This window comes from Rhinopithecus roxellana, chromosome 2, assembly GCF_007565055.1.
Source record: "Rhinopithecus roxellana isolate Shanxi Qingling chromosome 2, ASM756505v1, whole genome shotgun sequence".
Taxonomy (NCBI): Eukaryota; Metazoa; Chordata; class Mammalia; order Primates; family Cercopithecidae; genus Rhinopithecus; species Rhinopithecus roxellana.
The window spans coordinates 1,481,582-1,500,586 of NC_044550.1; the positions used below are offsets into that span (position 1 = coordinate 1,481,582).

The 19,005-nt window shown below is 35.6% G+C and overlaps 1 protein-coding gene across 9 annotated transcripts in view; it reads right to left on the reverse strand.

Moving 5' to 3' along the window:
• The window catches only part of SNCA (synuclein alpha), a 122,726-nt gene that overhangs the window by 87,031 nt on the left and 16,690 nt on the right, over positions 1 to 19,005 (reverse strand). For all 9 annotated transcript variants that reach the window (XM_030921217.1, XM_030921209.1, XM_010376279.2 and 6 more), the window contains one exon: positions 13,943 to 14,085. In XM_030921217.1, coding sequence (XP_030777077.1) covers positions 13,943 to 14,085 — 143 coding nt within the window. The remainder of the gene's footprint in view (positions 1 to 13,942; positions 14,086 to 19,005) is intronic.

Below are 19,005 nucleotides of genomic sequence, written 5' to 3' on the forward strand. Positions count from 1 at the left end.
AAATTCAGAGAGAAGACATAAAAGTGGGAAGACAGTTAAAAATGTGTATTTTATTAGATAATTGGGAAGTATTTTGAAGATACTTTTGAAGAACTCTTAGAATGAAGAGTTTTGTTGAGTATTTGAGAGATATATGGCTGAAAAGAAAGAGAGGCCAGATAAAACAAGGCCCTGAGTAACAAGAGTAGGTCTTGGGCCTTGATTCTATAGAAAGTGCAAAACCACTGGCTAATTTTGTATAACTAATCTGGCTAGAAATGTCCAGATTTCCGACACACTATATTAAAGGAAGTACTGCCAAAAACCATATCACAGATTCCAAAGATAGAGATCAATGTAGATGCATTCATAAAATGAATGAACTCTGAGAAGACCAAGCAGATTTCTAAAAAAAACTACCATATATTTCATTACATACACACACACACACAAACACACACACACACACCATACCCTGAACATACCCTCCACCCCACATACACGCTTATATATACATGTTAGTGCTTTGCAGTTTATTTTTATAAAGGCACCAATTAGTTTCTAATAAGAAAAAGCAATGTGTAAAGAAGAGAAGAAATTTCGTTCTCTCCATGAAGAATAAACAAAAATATTTGTTAGATGTAATAAATACACATTTTTTTCTCAAATTGTTTCAGGATATTTATCACATGAAAAATGGGTACTTTGGGAAGATTTTCTCCTAAAGCCTTCATTTTTTTATATACAGTGGGAATCCGAACAACTAATTTCTATTTACAGTTGCATTCTACTTCCAAAAACATACAACTATGACTCAATAAACTGTTAAGTCCAAAAATATAACTTATTTTAAAATGTGAACCTAGGTATTTGGGATGATCAGCCATGCTAGTTACTATTAAGAATAGTAGTATTTACTAATAAGATGATATTCAGAGATTATAAGGGAAGCACTAACGAATAAAAATGACCCAAACTATATATAAGGTCTTTGTTCATACCCAAAATAAACCCATGCACTGTGGATGGGGTTCTCTAATGACAGTAGAAGTAAACTGGCAGTTAAAAAGCGTATCAAAAACTGCACTTTTATTTTTTCCTGTGTATTGTCAGACAGGTTAACAAAAGTATTAAAAAGTTATTTGTAAGCTTAGAGATTTTGGCATACTGTGTGTGGATAAAGTACATTAAAAAGAGAAAGGCAAAGTTTTAAGGATAAATGAAAATGAAAGGATTACAACTACTATGGTCAAAATTCATGTGATAAATCGTCATCACTAACGTGACAGTATTAAGTGGTGGGGCCTTGCAGCGGTAATAAAGTCATGGGGCAGAGCCCTGATTAGTGGAATTGGTAACATTATAAAAGGCCTTAAGGGAGTGAGATTGCCCTTTCTATCTCTCCACCATGTGAGAACACAGCATTTGACCCTCTGGAGGATACAGTAACAAGACACCATCTTGGGAGTAGAGAACTGGCCCTTGCCAGACACTGAACCTGATGACAAATGCCTTGATCTTGGAGTTTCCAGCCTCCAGAGCTATGAGAAATAAATTTCTGTTGTTTGTAAATTACCCAGTCTCATGTATTGTGTTATAGCAGCACAAACAGATTAAGACAACAGCTTTCTCAGAGCCCAAAAGATTTATAATAGTAAGAAGTTGCAAAGTCAAACAAGGAGTAAGGCCTCAAATGATCAGCTGTACTTGCTGAAAATGAAAGAGCAACTAAATCATTCAATTCACTTGGGCAATACAACCCATTATTCGTCTAAAATTTTTGTTAATAATTTTCTGATTTACTGTCTAATAATACTAGATACCATGCACCAATTACTCCTACAAATTTTTTTGTTAATAATTCTCTGTTTTGCTATTTAGTAATGCTGGATACCAATACTGGATATCCAAAATGGTTTGATAGTTGGGAACAAAGGGAATAAAGGAAAGAAGTGTACTATAACCAGAATTTTTTGAAAAATAATGAGACTATAGGTACTATGATACTTCACTCAGAAAACCTTACTTCAAACTTAATGGAAAGAGAAAAAGATTGGGGAACAAGTCTTCAAGCACGGTCCATAATATTAATAGATAGATTCTTGCACGTATTCATGATTGACAGCTAGATGTCAATGCCTAAAGCATAACAAATAGGTCTTAAATATCACTATATTTTTGATGATGCTTGGCATAGTTTTTTTTTTTTTTTTTTTTTTTTTTTTTGAGATGGAGTCTTGCTCTGTCACCCAGGCTGGAGTGTATTGGCATGATCTCAGCTCACTGCAACCTTTGCCTTCCAGGATCAAGCGATTCTCCTGGTTCAGCGTCCTTAGTAGCTGGGATTACAGGCATCTGCCACCACACCTGGCTAATTTTTGTATTTTTAGTAGAGACAATGTTTTTCCATGTTGGCCAGGCTGGTCTCAAACTCCTGATCTCAGGTGATCTACCTGCCTCGGCCTCCCAAAGTGCTGGGATTACAGGCATGAGCCACCGCGCCAGGTCGGTGTCATATTTTATACACAGCATGCATCAACAAAGTGGATCAGATGGATGGGTGGACAAATGGGTAACTGAAAGAAAAAATAGCAGAAATGATAACCCTAACTTTTAAGAGTCTATCAAGCTAAAATGACCTTCGAATCCGTTGAATGAATGCACGTGGGAACTTGGAACTTAAGAAGGAAAAGTAGCATAAATTACAATTGTGGCTAAAGCAGCAGAATACTTAGTTACATAAGTTTTAACCCGTGCAGAATATTATAATTACCATTTATGATGCTTTTTTATGAATCCAGTACATGCTTATTAAAGGGAATTGGATAAAATAAAAATAAGAAAGGAACACAATAATCCAGACTGTAATATAGGACCCAGAAATAGTTATTCAGTTGCAAAATTTCCTTAAGGACAATATAAGAGACAATTTTGTGTTTGTTGCCATGCTGGGGGAGTCTACTGGCATTAAAGAGATAAGGCCCAGGGCTTGTAAACATCCTACAATGAATGGGAGTTCTCCACAGCAAAGAATTACCCAGCCCAAAATGCAAAATGGGCTTCACTGAGAAAAATTGAGTATGTGGTGCATTTACTCCAGGTCTTTATACATACATACACCGCATACAGGTTTTTAAAAACAAAAATGTTATACTGTACAAACTGCTTTGTAATTTGTTCTTTTCACATACTGCAACAATAGCATCCTTCCACACCATTAATAACTATTCTACAACATTTTAATGGCTGTTCAGCAAACCACTGTATCGATCAACCACAATGCATTTAATGAGGTCCCTATTGTCAAACTTCTAGCACCTTTTTTCAACTTTGTATTATAATCAATTCTGTGATAAATGTCTTCATATTTAAACTTATGATCATTTAAATTCTTAGACATGAAACTGGTCAGAGCATGCATAATTTCAATGCTTTTAATAGACTTCCAACATGTCCTCAAAATGACCTTTATTAGTTTATTCTCTGACCATATTGTTGCTGATTGATAGACATCTCTAACATAAAGTTGCTGAAAATATGAAACATCAGCTGAGGCACTGTGACCCTGGGAATTGGCTTGTCCATTCCTAGCCCATGTCTTAGTAGAAGACGCAAGGGTTATTGTTGAATACATCTGCAGGTTAAAAACCATGTATCTATTCTAAATTCCAAGTGCCAGACCCTTTCATTATCTTTTTATTAGCAAAGCATAAAAAGAAAGAGGGAGAAGGGATTTTCAAGGAAGTTAATAAGAAGGGAAGTATTAGTGGTACATTAGAATTTGTCTTCTCTGGTCCTTCCTCTGTGGAGGCAACTGGGGCCTCGTGAGACTTGGTGTTGTCTGAAAGCAGGAAGGACTTGGGTCTTACTCCCTGGTGGGATGCAGGCCTTGAGGAGCAAGGCCTGCAGTCAGAGTGTGAGCAAACACTCATACAGACGCTGGGGCTGACATACCAAGTTGGAGAATGTATGCCCACTTCCCGTCACACCCATACACCCTGGTTCCCGAGAGTTCAGGCAGTTGTGGTAGGAGTTCTTAAGTTTCCCACAGGCTCAGATTAGGCCTTGGATGGAAGTGAAGGCAGTGGCAGGCTGGGTGAAATATGGTGGACAGAGTTGGTGAGTGACAGGAGAGCATGTTATCCCTTTTAGACCCCTGAAGTTATCAGAGAGGATCAGCCAGGCACGTTTAGACCATATGGTATATCATATTGTAGATTCACCCCAAGACATTCATGGCTGTGCAGTAAAAGTGCAGGATGAAAACCAGACTCTCTGAAGGGTAAGGATATTCCCATCCCTATCCTTCATCCTTTCCTCCTTTGCAGATAAACCATCCCACTTTCAAATGAACTTGACAGGATGGGGCTTTGAACTGTGCTTGGGGTTGTTTCTCCTCTGGAAATGCTTCCATTCTAAAAAGTTCTGGCATAGGAAATTAGCTCAAGGAAAAACTCTCTGCCCTCCTTCCCCTTAATGGACTGTCCTGCCTTTGGATGCGAGTAAAAGGGGCTGAGATAATTCATCGGCCAGTTTCACAGCTGCAATCTACTTAGACCTGTCCCCTTCCAGGTCACCAAGGATGTTTGTCAGCATTTGGTACAAAGCCTTATGGGAATGAAGATGGTCATTTCTTTGGTGTCGTCCCAAGAAATGTAATAGAAAATGACTATAAAAGAATGGATTCTGATATAGGATGCTGAGTCCCGATAATCTCTCTAAATGTCTTTCATCTAGGACCTAAAATCAGCCATTATTAAGAAAAAGAATAAAAGATTGCAGGGAACAGTTCCAATTAACCTGTGGCACCCTAAATCTGTGTTCTACTAAACACCTAGAACTATTCTCCATGGGGTTGGTATCAAAGAGCATTAGGAAAGATGGTAACTATTCCTCTTACATACAATATTAAGGACTCAGAGATTTGCTTCAGCTTAACAGATATACTTTTAAACTTTGTTCATTTCAACGTTTCCCAATATTATTTGATGAGCAGAGAACCCATTCTAATTATACCATGTGCATCATACTCAATGGAACCACATGACTTTGGGGAAATCAGAGGAAAACTAATGGTGATTACATTTTATTTAGCTAAATAAAACAACATGTTCAGTGATGCTTTTCCCTCTTTATGTTATACAATTTACTTACTTAATATCATCAAAGAATATGGAAAAGATTTTCTATGATCATATATCAACACATTTCTTAGAGAAAATGTAAGTTCTTAGCAAAATATTATAACTGTATAATGCACTACGCTATTTTTAAATCTTTTGTCTGCATTATTTTCTTTCATTCACACTCCAACCCTGGGCAGTTGACTGGCCAGTTACAGATGAGTAGCTATGGTTTAGAAAGGTTAAATGATTTGCCAGGGGTCTGGCAATGCATAATTGAATACATTGTCTTAAGATTCAAGCTATTATACACAGACTGAAAACATTTTGAACTCATTTAATTCAACATTTTTATTTCACAGATAAGAAAACTCACGCTCAGAGAGGGAAGATGATATCATCTAGTAGAGTGAGAGAGACAAGACCAACTCTCTGTTCCCTGAATTCGAGCCCATGCCCTCCACACCAAGCCATGTTTTCCCTGTATATGACCAAACAAAATGGTGCAGTTAAACCAGGAGCCCGCATGCACAGGAGGGCCAGCTGGCTGTCATGCTGGATCAAACAGCAGATATAGACCATCTCTAGTAGAACACTTGTGAATTGCCTTTGTTTCGAACTCATAAATGTTAGTATACCTTTGTAGGACTACCGTGAAAGATGAATTGCCACTATAAGCAGCCATTAGTATATAGTGAAGATTATCTTTTAAAGGTGCCTACTTTAGACATGTCATATATTAGAAATTAAGGATGAAGTATTTCTATCTATCTATGCTTTATAGGATAATTACATTAATCTCAAAGCTATGTGACATAAGTAGGAAGCACATGCCTCTTCCGATTTCCCTTAGCAATAACAAATAATACATACTCAATCCACTGAGCAAAAATTGGAGCCTCAAGGTAAAGCTGTGTGTACAACCTCAGAAAATCTGTGTGGCATGAATACTGTAACATACACTGAAAGGGCAATTTTCGATTTTTCGATTTCGAGGATTCCCAATAACCAAATAGAAAAAAAGTGTGTACACATGTGAATTGGAGACGACTTGATATTAAGGATTGTCAGACTTATGTCACTCCATTGTAAGCATAGATGGTTAAAATCTATTTGATTTCATTAAATTAAAAGTGTACATTATTCATCACAATCCATAATGTAACTGAATTCATTCCTGTGAACTGAATTCCAATTAGATTCATCATATTGTTGTGAACACAAGAGAAAAGTAGGACAGTCCCACATCTAAGCAGGAAGATAAAATATATATTCGTTCTTTCTTTCCATTTTTTCATTTACTTGTTCAATAAATAATCTATTTATTCAACAAACATAGTTTCTGGCTCAGTATTCTTTGCATTAGTATTCACTATGGCATTAATAAGAATTAAATGCCACTTTGGAATTTTCACAAGTAATTGCTTAGTGATTCCAGAATCACCTGGTAGAGGGGGATATTTAAATTGCAATTTAACAATCCAAATGTTGGTAAAAGTTTTAATACAGTTTCTTATAAAAAGTACTTCATATATGAGTTGACAAATTGTTCATTTTCTCCTTGTAGAAGAACAATCCAATTGATGAGATGTATCATCTAACTCTTGTATGCATAATTATATATTTGCATGAAAAACACAATTGGCATCTCATTTACCTTATTTCTGTAGCCTTGAATATCAAGTAAACATATTTTGTCCTAATTTTTAAATACTTTGAATAGTTTGAGAACCATAAGACCTCTTTTGACAATTTCCTCTTGATAAAGCAAATAGCATTATTAATGTCTCCCTGAAACTTAAAAACTAACAGCCTATGCTTGAAGGGGCAGAAAAGTCAAATTATTTCTTACTTTTTAGGAACAAATTGATTATTTATCTTTGTAGTTGGAGACAAGACATATGGAATAATATATAAACACATCTTATCCTATTTATGCTTGTCACCTAAACATATAAATGCTATTTTTCCAAGTTTATTATCAAATTACAAAGTGGAAATATGGCTCAGATGGTAATAGAGGTAAAAACAAACCTAAGTCACATAAGATGAGTAAGTCTAAAGATATAATGTACAACACGAAGATTATTGTTAATAATATTGCAGTGCATACTGGTAATTTTTCAAGAAAGTGGATTTTAGGTACTGTTGGTAAAAAAAAGAAAGGTAACTATATGATGATGGTTATGTTAATTTGCTTCAATGTAGGAATCACTTTTATGTATGTATGTGTATATATATGTATGTGTGTATATATATAAAGATAAGTATCTGAAAACATCATGCTGTACAACTTAAATGTATACAATTAAAAATAATTTTAAAATGCACCTAAGTTTGAAGTCATCCTATATTTAATAGTTTCTCATTAATGAAACCAGCAAAATTATCACGCTATCGTTGCAAGTGAAGGAATACTAACAATAGACGTTAGCACATGCACAGTAAAAATGGGTTCATAAAAATGTGGTCATTGCTCTCACATTGCAGTTCACAGAATTTTAAGCTATGTTAAACATTTATGAAGGAACAAGGGAAGTGCACGAAAATGATTTAAACCTATTTGTTGGTGTACCGTGATGCAGTTCTATCCCACTCATCCTATAATACATTTCTTTGACAAACAAAACTATAATCACAATCAGTTCTTTGAATATTAAAATTGTATGTATAGTCATGTATATGTTGTGGGTACAGACTATTAACCACTGATTCTAAGATGTGGGTGGAAGTATTTGTCTCTATATCTAAACAGCTAAAATATCATGGCTACTATCTGCGTGTGTGTGTGAGGTAATTTCAATCTACTGACAAAGACACAATTTAATGTATTATATTTATTGACAGCATCAGCCTCTCTCATTTCTAAGATAAATCTCCTTTTTTTCATGATGGATGTATACTTGTTACAAACCATATTGTTCTCAGAGACTACAGCTGCTCCTTTTTTCCAAGGGTAAATATGTCAGTCTCCCGGCCTGAACTGCCCATTTCTTATGTGTTACTCAGTTTTGTATTCCTCATGGTGCCCAGCTGAGTGTCTGGCACATATTAAGTACTCAGTTAATGATTTTTAGTGAAAACATAGCAGTAAGCCTGTTTTCCTTATAATTTTATACATAATTACAGACTACTTTCCCACCTAGAACCTTACAGCATTAAGGGTCATTATAATTCGTTATTCATCCATCTTGAACCCAGTGAAATTTTGTCAGATACAAAGAAAGGCCATAATAATTGTGTTTCTAAGTGGGGACAGTTTATGTACCATTAGTGGACTCTCATATGAGTAAAAAGATAACAACTTTTACATACCACATTGCAAAATATCACTGTTACATATCTTTAGAAACAAATCAGTCTAAAATTTTTCTTTAATAATCACAGTATGCTTTAATATAAGATTATAGTGCCAGTAATAGTATATGCCACTCCAAACACAAATACAAATCAAGCAATTCACTGTGCCTCAAAGCTTTTAATTTAGGTCTAAATATACCTAACAGTCATCTGGTTATCTTCTGAAGTCAAGCACAAGGACAAGAACCAAACTTCTAATTATTTGAGGCAATGTATTATATTAATCATTATTAGACACTTAAGGGGAAAGTTTACTATAAATTAAAATATTTCTCCAGTCCTGACATCTTTTATTACTACCTTGTTATAAAATTATTTTAAGATTGTGCCTATGACCTGTGTGTGCTTCTTCAAAGAAATCTGAAAGGTTGCCTGTGACCTGTGCTTGTTTGTGAAATCAGCATTAAATGATTCAGCTGATGGCAGCATACATCATCTGATTAACCATTTAATCAGAGGGTCCATAACACTCAAGCATTTAAAAATAAATTTACATGAAGTCCAACATGACAGGTGTAGTAAGTCAAAGGAAGTGAGTAAAAGAATGCTTAGATATTATAGTTCATGATGTCAAATCTGACATTTTAAATCCTGCTTTTGTTTTATTCATCTGCCACACAACTGGCTAGCTATCCTTTTATGAATTAAGTCAGGATTATTACAGAATATACACACGTTAATCCATTTGAATCAGGATTGTAAAAAACTGTTTATAATCTATTGATCCAATTTTTCCAAAATGGCATTGTTTAGGAACTTCATTCTGATTTTGAACAACAATAAATAACATTGCTGACCCTGGATGTTTTCAGTACCTGAGGCAACAGATATTTCAAGCTTATTTCTTGCATGAAAACTATTAATCATCATGTAGATAAGTCAGTGTCTAAATGGGATACGATAATGAAGCTGACTGCTGTATTATTTGTCAGGCAGTGGCTTCACAGTTTATTCAGGACTTTTGCTCTCTAAAACTCCAGAAAATTATAAAAATATAAAAACTTCAGGACTCAACTCTTTTAGAGCATTCCATGTGGCTTGAAAGAAATGGTCATTAGTTCAACAAGGATTTATTTGAGCACCAGCCACATGCAAGACACTGTTGAGGAGCTGGGATAGACCAAGTGTTCTGGTGGCTAGCTCCACACTGCACGCATAGTAGCACCACAGAATAATGCTGATCCAAGTCACTTTCTTTGTACAGTATTCTTAGAACAAGCAGATGTTTCTTCCTCAATAGAAGTAGGAAATATAAATTTTCTCTATATAACATCACTGTTGCTTTGCACTTAAAATTTCTGCCAGTGCACTTTTAACCTGTTTCTACTCTGCCAATAAAAGGTATGAACTTCAAGAAATGAATTATATGACTGATAACTTCTTATGTGTACATGAGTAAAATATAGATCAAAAGATCTATTATTCTAATTCTAATTCTATTCTAATTCTAATTCTAAACACAAGAGTTAATATTGTTTTGTAAAACAAATTATTATAATTCAAGATAACTCATTTGTCCTTTAACTAGTCTTATACTCAGAAATTATTAATAAGGGCAGCTATATTCATATGATCAAATTCACAAAACTGGTATCTTCTTTGATTTACTCTTGATTTATTGATTGTTCAGAATTACGTCATTTAATTTCCCCATATTTGTGAAAGGAGAGGAAAATTTCCCCCCTCATCAACTAGAGGGTGATGGGCCAAATACCCTCAAAGGGCATGAAAGGTTAAAACCGGTGCCATTACTCCCTTTCAGTGTTCCTGATCTTAAAGTACAGCCATTAATCCACTTCTACAAGCTAGACATCTGGTATCCCTACTTGTCACATCCCTCTTCCTCCAAGTTTCTGGCACAGTGTGAGCAAACATTCTTTCTTGAATGATGAATGAGAGTCTCAATGTGGTCATTAATAAGCATTTGAAGCAAAAAGATTTTGCTTATTTCTAGTTGCCAGGCTCATTTTGATCAGAGTTTAAAAAATGAAATAAATTATTTCAAATATCATAATGAACAAATTAAATACTTTCATTGAAACCATCCAGATATTTTAGCATCCCATAGATGTGGTCACAATTGCAGACATGTATTAGAGTACTCTCTGAATTATTTTAGAAACTCAGAACTTTACTGCTAAATTAGACTTCAACAATTTTCTAGTAGAGCTTCCTCATTATATGAGAAAGACTTTTAGGAGATCTGCAAAAGGTTATCCAGTCAGGTGGTGTATGAGCAGAGATGAAGACTAGCCATTTTCACTCTCAGTCCAGTGTTTATTTCCACAACTATGCTGAAATTTCTAGGTTTTATGACTTCATTTTCATATTAGAAATCAGTAAGATACGGCCGGGCGCAGTGGCTCAAGCCTGTAATCCCAGCACTTTGGGAGGCCGAGACGGGCGGATCACGAGGTCAGGAGATCGAGACCATCCTGGCTAACACAGTGAAACCCCGTCTCTACTAAAAAATACAAAAATCTAGCCGGGCGAGGTGGTGGGCGCCTGTAGTCCCAGCTACTCGGGAGGCTGAGGCAGGAGAATGGCGTGAACCCGGGAGGCGGAGCTTGCAGTGAGCTGAGATCCGGCCACCGCACTCCAGCCCCGGCGACAGAGCGAGACTCCGTCTCAAAAAAAAAAAAAAAAAAAAAGAAATCAGTAAGATACTCTAGTACCTATAAGGGAAATATCTCCAAATGATTAATTTTGTCACATCATTTAGATTTCTGCTTTAAATATTAAAATAAATAGCAGCATTTTTAGATGGGTGGAAAGCAAACACAGTTTTGTAAAAGATTAAGCACTTTCATGCTCCATTTGCAATTTATATGGTATGCCTTAAGTGCAGGTGAATAAAGAAAGGATGGTACATGTTTCCCTGTTGCTTAATATTCTGAAGCAATAAAATTCTCTAGTTAAATCTAATTGTCCATAACTGAATGTATAAAGACCCGAAGGAAGGTAAGTTTTGAGGAAATGCTTGGGGAAGTGATATAGTGGCTGGAAAAGTACTATTGGTGTCCAGTCTATTCCAAATGACTGTACAATCTTGGACTCCCCACTTCCTCTGTTGATTTCAGTTTTCTCATCTGTACAATCAGAAGATTGATCTGAACAGAGGGTCTGTCAATGGACTTCCCATTAAGCCCTTTGATGTGTGTATGTGAGGGCACATTTTTCTGAAGCTAAGAGGGTCCATAGCGTCTATTAGATTGTGAAAAGGGTCTGAGACACAAAACTGGTTAATTGCCTGTGTACTATTTTAATTTGAGGTCCCTCTTAACTTGTGAAATCTTACAAAGCTGTAAATAGAATTATAATTTTAGATGGAAGCCAGAAATTAATATAATTATTATCCCTAATAAGATTATTTGAAAAGCATATTTTGTACAAAGGGATATCACCATGACCAACCATGCACTCAACATTAGCTGAAGAACTTCACTAGAAACCCAGTCAGGATTTGCCATAATTAGCATCCATTGCACCAGACACTAGACATGTAACTTCATGTAGTAAATCTAAATATATCACAGATATTTTTGTTCTGCCTTTTTGTTATCAGTGTTTTAATGGGCTATCAAGGTAAGGCTGCTACTTAGGATTACATGAAGTGGAAACAACCCAGAATAGTTTGCCAGCAAATAAAACTTCTTTCACACAATTTTCAAGAGATTCATCCAAAATCATTTTGATTTTAACTTTTGGATAGCTGAATAGCACTGTTCTTATAATAAGGATATGATTATAAAAGACCCATAAATAAAAGTTGTTCTGCTTACTCACTTATTTCCTTCCTTTCTTTCCTTCTTTTTTTTTTTTTTTTTTTTTTGAGGCGGAGTCTCGCTCTGTCGCCCGGACTGGAGTGCAGTGGCCAGATCTCAGCTCACTGCAAGCTCCGCCTCTCGGGTTTACCCCATTCTCCTGCCTCAGCCTCCCGAGTAGCTGGGGACTACAGGCGCCCGCCACCTCGCCCGGCTAGTTTTTGTATTTTTAGTAGAGACGGGGTTTCACCGTGTTAGCCAGGATGGTCTCGATCTCCTGACCTCGTGATCCGCCCGTCTCGGCCTCCCAAAGTGCTGGGATTACAGGCTTGAGCCACCGCGCCCGGCCCTTTCTTTCCTTCTTAATAAACGTATGCTAATTGTCTACTATAAGTTGGAAACTCTCCCAGACACTTGTGAAATATCAGTGAACAAAATAAATATATTTCACTCTCATGGTGCCTACATCATAGAAGGGAGAAATAAAATTTTAAAAATACATTAAAGTAAGCAAATTATTTATTATATTTAAAGGTGAAGAACACTTTGGCAAAGAAAGAAAGTAAAACAAAGGAAGGAAGGAAGGAAGGAAGGAAGGAAGGAAGGAAGGAAGGAAGGAAGGGAGGGAGGGAGGAAAGGAGGAAGGGAAGAGAAAGAGGAAGAAGAAGAAGAAAGAAAGAAAGAAGAAGAAAGAAAGAAAGAAGAAAGAAAGAAAGAAAGAAAGAAAGAAAGAAAGAAAGAAAGAAAGAAAGAAAGAAAGAAAGAAAGAAAGAAAGAAAGAAAGAAAGAAAGAAAGAAAGAAAGAAAGAAGAGAGAGAGAGGAAGGAAGGAAGAAAAAAGAAAGAAAAAGGAAGGAAGGAAGGAAGGAGAAAAAGAGTAGGGAGACTGAGAATACCAGAGGTGAGAAGAATGGCTCCAATTTTATGTAGATTAAGGCAGGCCTCCCCAGTAAGGTGTCAGGGCAAGGATATGCTTTATTTATTCAAGAAATAGCAAGGAGGCAGGGAAAAAGCAAAAATGATTTTGCTGTTGTAGTGGTGACATTTGTAAAATTTCATCATTGTTGACACCTCATACTGTATTAGTTTCATATTTAAAATGAAAGTTATAGTATCTTTGGTATAATCTTATTTGTGTCCCATGTTTGTCAAAAAAATTCAGTCAAAATTCTTCTCAGAATTTTAAAATCTACCTCAAAACTATGATCTCTGGTTGATATATATTTTAAACCTCTTAGTTCCCACAAACATGTATTTGGCAATGAACTGTTATGTAATATGCAAATATGCCATTTAATAAGAGATGATGTCACTATAAAGAAATCAAGTAAAAGAATTTTATTTTGGAAATTAAGAAATTAGGCACAAAGAAATTTGTTATTCCAAGGAAGAGAAATTCCAAGACTTATAGTTAACATGAAAGCCCTCATTCTTTTTGAAATGTCACTGTTCCTTTGACATTTTACTACATTTTTTATTTCATTAACTTTCTTCTAGAAATTGAAACAATCATGATAATTATAAGATTTGCATGGCATTTATCTGGGTTAATGCCTGGAACAGGCAAGACCAATATAAAGGTAGCACATTTTCACAAGGGGAGGGTCAGGTAGCCATTCCCCACAGTAAGTATCCTGCTCCTGCCTCCAGGCCTCACATGAAAATGAATCATAATGTCACCAGCTTATAAATGTAACACAAAGTGTACACACCGTACCTTGCCCAACTGGTCCTTTTTGACGAAGCCAGTGGCTGCTGCAATGCTCCCTGCTCCCTCCACTGTCTTCTGGGCTACTGCTGTCACACCCGTCACCACCGCTCCTCCAACATTTGTCACTTGCTCTTTGGTCTTCTCAGCCACTGGTACAAATCAAGAGCAACAACAGATTAAAGGTGGTGGAATAACAGTGACTTAAAATCATTCCACTTCCACTAGCCATCGACTTCCATACACCTGTATCTACACATGCCATAGACAACTGAGGGGTCAGAAGAAACAAAAGCAACCAAGGTGTCCAAGTGAGTGTGGCTCAACCAAACATTGAATCTCAGCTAAGATATTTTTGTTAAAGTCATGCAGTATTAAAAAGTGCTTCAAGTTTAATGATCAGGAATGTAAAGCCATGAGTGATTTGGATTTGTTTTATACTAAGGAAAGCAATTCTTACAGGTGCAGTTATAGTTGAACCAGACTCAGCATGAATATTTATTTATTTCAATTCAGTGCCAATCCTTTGAGATCACTCAGCAAGTTCATTTCCACCACACATTCTAAATAACACAATACATACTTGTATTTATTTATTTATTTATTTATTCATTTATTCATTCATTCATTTGAGAAAGAGTTTCACTCTTGTTGCCCAGGCTGGAGTGCAATGGCACAATCTCAGCTCACTGCAATCTCTGCCTCCTGAGTTCAAGCTATTCTCCTGCCTCAGTCTCCCAAGTAGCTGGGATTACAGGTGCCTATAACCATGCCTGGCTAATTTTTTTTGTATTTCTAGTAGAAACAGGGTTTCACCATGTTGGCCAGGCTGGTCTCGAACTCCTAACCTCAGGTGATTCACCCGTCTCGGCCTTCCAAAGTGCTGGGATTACAGGCATGACCCACCGTGCCCAGCCCATACTTCTTATCTATGTGTTCAGACACGGTATTATCACATATGTATGAATGACAGCATAAGAAATAGTTGTGAAGGAACTTGGATCTTTTTATAGAACTTCAGGTAGTGAAACAGAGGGTTCTTAAAAGCTAACTTGCAGTAATTTTAATAGGAGCAAAGGAGCTGGACAGTATGAAAATGAAGAGGCTATTGAGCACCCTTACAATTCGTTTTCACTAAACAAAATGTGATATGGTCATTCAGTAGATTTATTACATTAAGTTAACATTTTTGAGAAAACATTTTGTAAATAGTTTGAATTGAGTTTATAGGCAGAAATTTAATTTCATGTCAAAAATTTTCTTGTTCAGTGAAATAAGCCAGAAACAGAAAGGCAAACACAACATAATCTCACTCATGTGGAATCTAAAGAAAAAAAAAGTTGATATCATAGAAGCAGAGAGGAGAACAGTGGAGGAGAGTGGAGGATGGGGACACTCATTTAAGGAAATGAAAGCACATTTTCTTGATATGATTTGTACTCCCCAGATAAGCCTCAGTCTGAGAAGAGTTACACCATGTCAGCTGTTTAGTGCTAGTCACATGATTATTGTATAGGCTTCATCTCACCAGTTGAAGAAGCCAATAGTTAAATGGTGTGGACAAAGCAATTCATTTTCAAATAGACTATGTTAGTCATAGAAGCTAAGGGCCTGTAAGGACAAGAGGCTTTCTCCTTAGTTCAGGCAATGTGGGGAAGCCTGACATAGCCACACAGCCCAAGACTAGAAAGGATCCACAGTATTGTTGCTCCCTATTTGTCTTTTAGGCTAGAATTTTGTACAACTACCTACCAACTCCGTGCCATTTCTAAGGATATGGCTGATGTCTCCTTAAGAGTAAGAGCTATTTACAATTCAAAGTTCGATTTAAATGCCAGTGAAAAGCTGTACTGAAAATTTTATGTTTTAAAACATTTCTGAAATGTTGATCCTTTAAAAATAGTCAATTATGTGTTTCAAGTTGTCATTTTTTTCATTTTCAAGGACGTGAATTGAAAAATTTTGCTTCAAATGAACATATTCTTGTTATAAAATCTCAAAGCAAGATTAAAAATAGGTTTTGAATTTTTTACAGATCCAACCATAAATTTTATAATATCTAGATAACCTTTTATATATGTATAAATGTTAATCTAGTTTTAATGCAATACACTGCACAGTAAAATGTACCCTGCACATTATTATAATTTCACTCTTTTATTATTATAATAATAAATAAAATGGTTACATTACAAAATAACAGAGTGTACAGGTAGCAATAATCGACACATTTAAAAACATTTCTGTAGAACTGGTTTCTCTAGTAGGGTCTCTGCTGATCTTGAACCTCTATTTTCCCCACTGAGGGCCTTTCACACTATTTCTCTACTCACTGACATTCCAAACTAACGGTGACAAAACAAAAGGAAAAGAGACATACTCATATTAGTACATTTTGGGTCTAGCAAATGGTATCTGTTTTTTAGCAACTGAGTTCTTTGAAATCAGGGATTCTACTTTATTTTTCTTTATATTATTTTATAGTAGATAATAAATAATTTAGAATATACTAAAATGAATTTAGCATCTCTCTCTAATGTCTGCATTAATATAAATAATGGTTTATATTTGACTTTAGCTAAGTTAAAAATAAAAATCCAAAAGGAAATGTGATATCAACTTTTAGAATAGATATAGCAAAATCTAATCTTTGACATCAAACAAAATTATAAAATTAAGAATATCTAGTTTTGAATTGTTATACAAATGATAGATTTAAAGAAAATAAATTTAAAACAATTTACTAAGGAAATTTAGATCATAACATGTTGAAAATTAGTTTTGTTCATTATGATGTAATAAATTTACAAGAATCAAAACCTTCAGAAAATCTCCGGTGTTAGAAATTTCTTTATACTATACTTGCATGAAAAATAAGTAACTTTATATCATAGTTTATTTTTAAAGTACCTAAAAGCATATCATTCAGTAAGTTTAATTAAAGACTTTTCATATATGATGCATTAAGTTGATAACTGAAATAATTTCCCGAGATCAAAGAGCCAGGATTTAAGTTGGTGGATTTTTCATTGATATTATCTAACTAGGATAATTTATTTTCCTTGAACTTCGTAGGAAGAAAGTTCCCAGCCCAAGTTTACTGAAGTCTATATTTCTCCCCCGCCCCCTTGAAAAAAAAGCTAATGGGATGAATTTGGAGGAAATTGTTTATTTAATATTAGAAGTTAATATTAGGTACTATGTAATAGTTTCTTGTTTCCCTGCATTAAGACTTGTAACAAGAACAATTAACAATTAGTTAGCACTTAATATGTACCCATAACAAACATTTTGCATCAGGTATAATATGCAAATTATTCTCTCTTTAACCATTGAAGTAATTGTCTTATTTCTTCTCATAATTAGACTTAAGAACTTTATATTAAATAACCCTATTCAAAAACTTAATTCATTTATCTGATGTGGGAGAGGAATGATTATGATAGCAGCTGATTTATCCCAATGTGTTTCTCATAGGCATACTAGTTATGACAGCATTTTTGGTACTTCACTACTGCCAGGGTGGTTCATGGGTGTAACGGCTGTAAATATTGCCCATGCTGAAATCACCATGTCATTACTGCTTAGCAACATTTCCCATAGTTTTCTGAAGAACACTAGTTTCATTCAACCCTAGTAACTAATGGAGAAAGGTTTCAATAATCAAAAAGTTTGAATAACCTTGATTTTAACTGTATAATGCAAATTTCTTTACTGTAGGACATCTCAGATTCCTTAATATACCAAAGAGAAAATAAAGTATGCAGAATCTCCCAACGTAGTACAGTGTTGGAAACTTAGGAGCGTGGGCCACTGTCCTTCAGAAAACATTTTATAAAATGTTGTTTAATTGTACAAACTTCTGTCTCTCATACACACATACAGAGAGAGAGAGAGAGAGACAGAAAGAGAGAGAGAGAGATGTGTTTACATTTTGGCATTCTGGAGAAGATTTAAAAAATGCAGTCCATCTCCAGTCTCCATTAGATCATTAGGTGACAGTAGTAGTTGGGTTTTTAAAATTTTTACCACCTACTCCAAAACTTGGCACGTGGCTTGTCTGCTTTCTAAACCTCATGGGTTCTTCCTCAACTACTAAATGGAACACCATTCATCTAGATTGACCCTCTTCAGATAGTAGAGTCTCCACCTGTCTGCTATCTAGTTATTATTATAATAATGCTTCACAATATCATATTTATAGGAGGTCCCTAGAAGGCAACATAGTCCATTTACTTATCTAGTTCTTTGTTGGATTGCAACAGAGCCCATTAAAGGTGCATAATTAACTTTTTTTTTTTTTTTTTTGAGACGGAGTCTCGCTCTGTCGCCCAGGCTGGAGTGCAGTGGCGTGATGTCGGCTCACTGCAAGCTCCGCCCCCTGGTTTCATGCCATTCTCCTGCCTCAGCCTCCCGTGCAGCTGGGATACAGGCGCCCGCCACCACGCCCAGCTAATTTATTTTTATTTATTTATTTATTTATTTTTGCATTTTTAGTAGAGACGGGGTTTCACCGCGTTAGCCAGGATGGTCTCGATCTCCTGACCTTGTGATCCGCCCGTCTCGGCCTCCCAAAGTGCTGGGATTACAGGCGTGAGCCGCCGCGCCCGGCTGCATAATTAACTTCTAACAGAACTAGTTTCAAAGGAGTCTGCTTTATTTTTACACTCCCATTTTTAAATCAAAAGTATTCATTTAAAAAATATTTTTCTCCACTAGTTGTAAAAATGTTGCACAAGAAAGTTCACTATAAAGCAAGAAGTAACACTTGTAAATACATATATTGTTTGCTTTTTGTTTTCCAGATGCTTTGTGTACACTAATTCACTGAATTATTTTATAGATGAGGAAGCTAAATCATATAGAGGTGAAGACTCTTGCAAAAAAAACCACACAGCTGGTAAGAAGTAAGCAGCAAGTTGAATCAAGAAGAACTGACTCCTGTGTTTTTAGTCCTAACCACTGCACTGTATTAAGATTCCCATATCATTTTTCTCGTTTCCATTTTAGAAGTCATTGATAGAAACATTTTGTTTTTATAGGCACTATTGTGTTTAACGCTTTCTGATCAT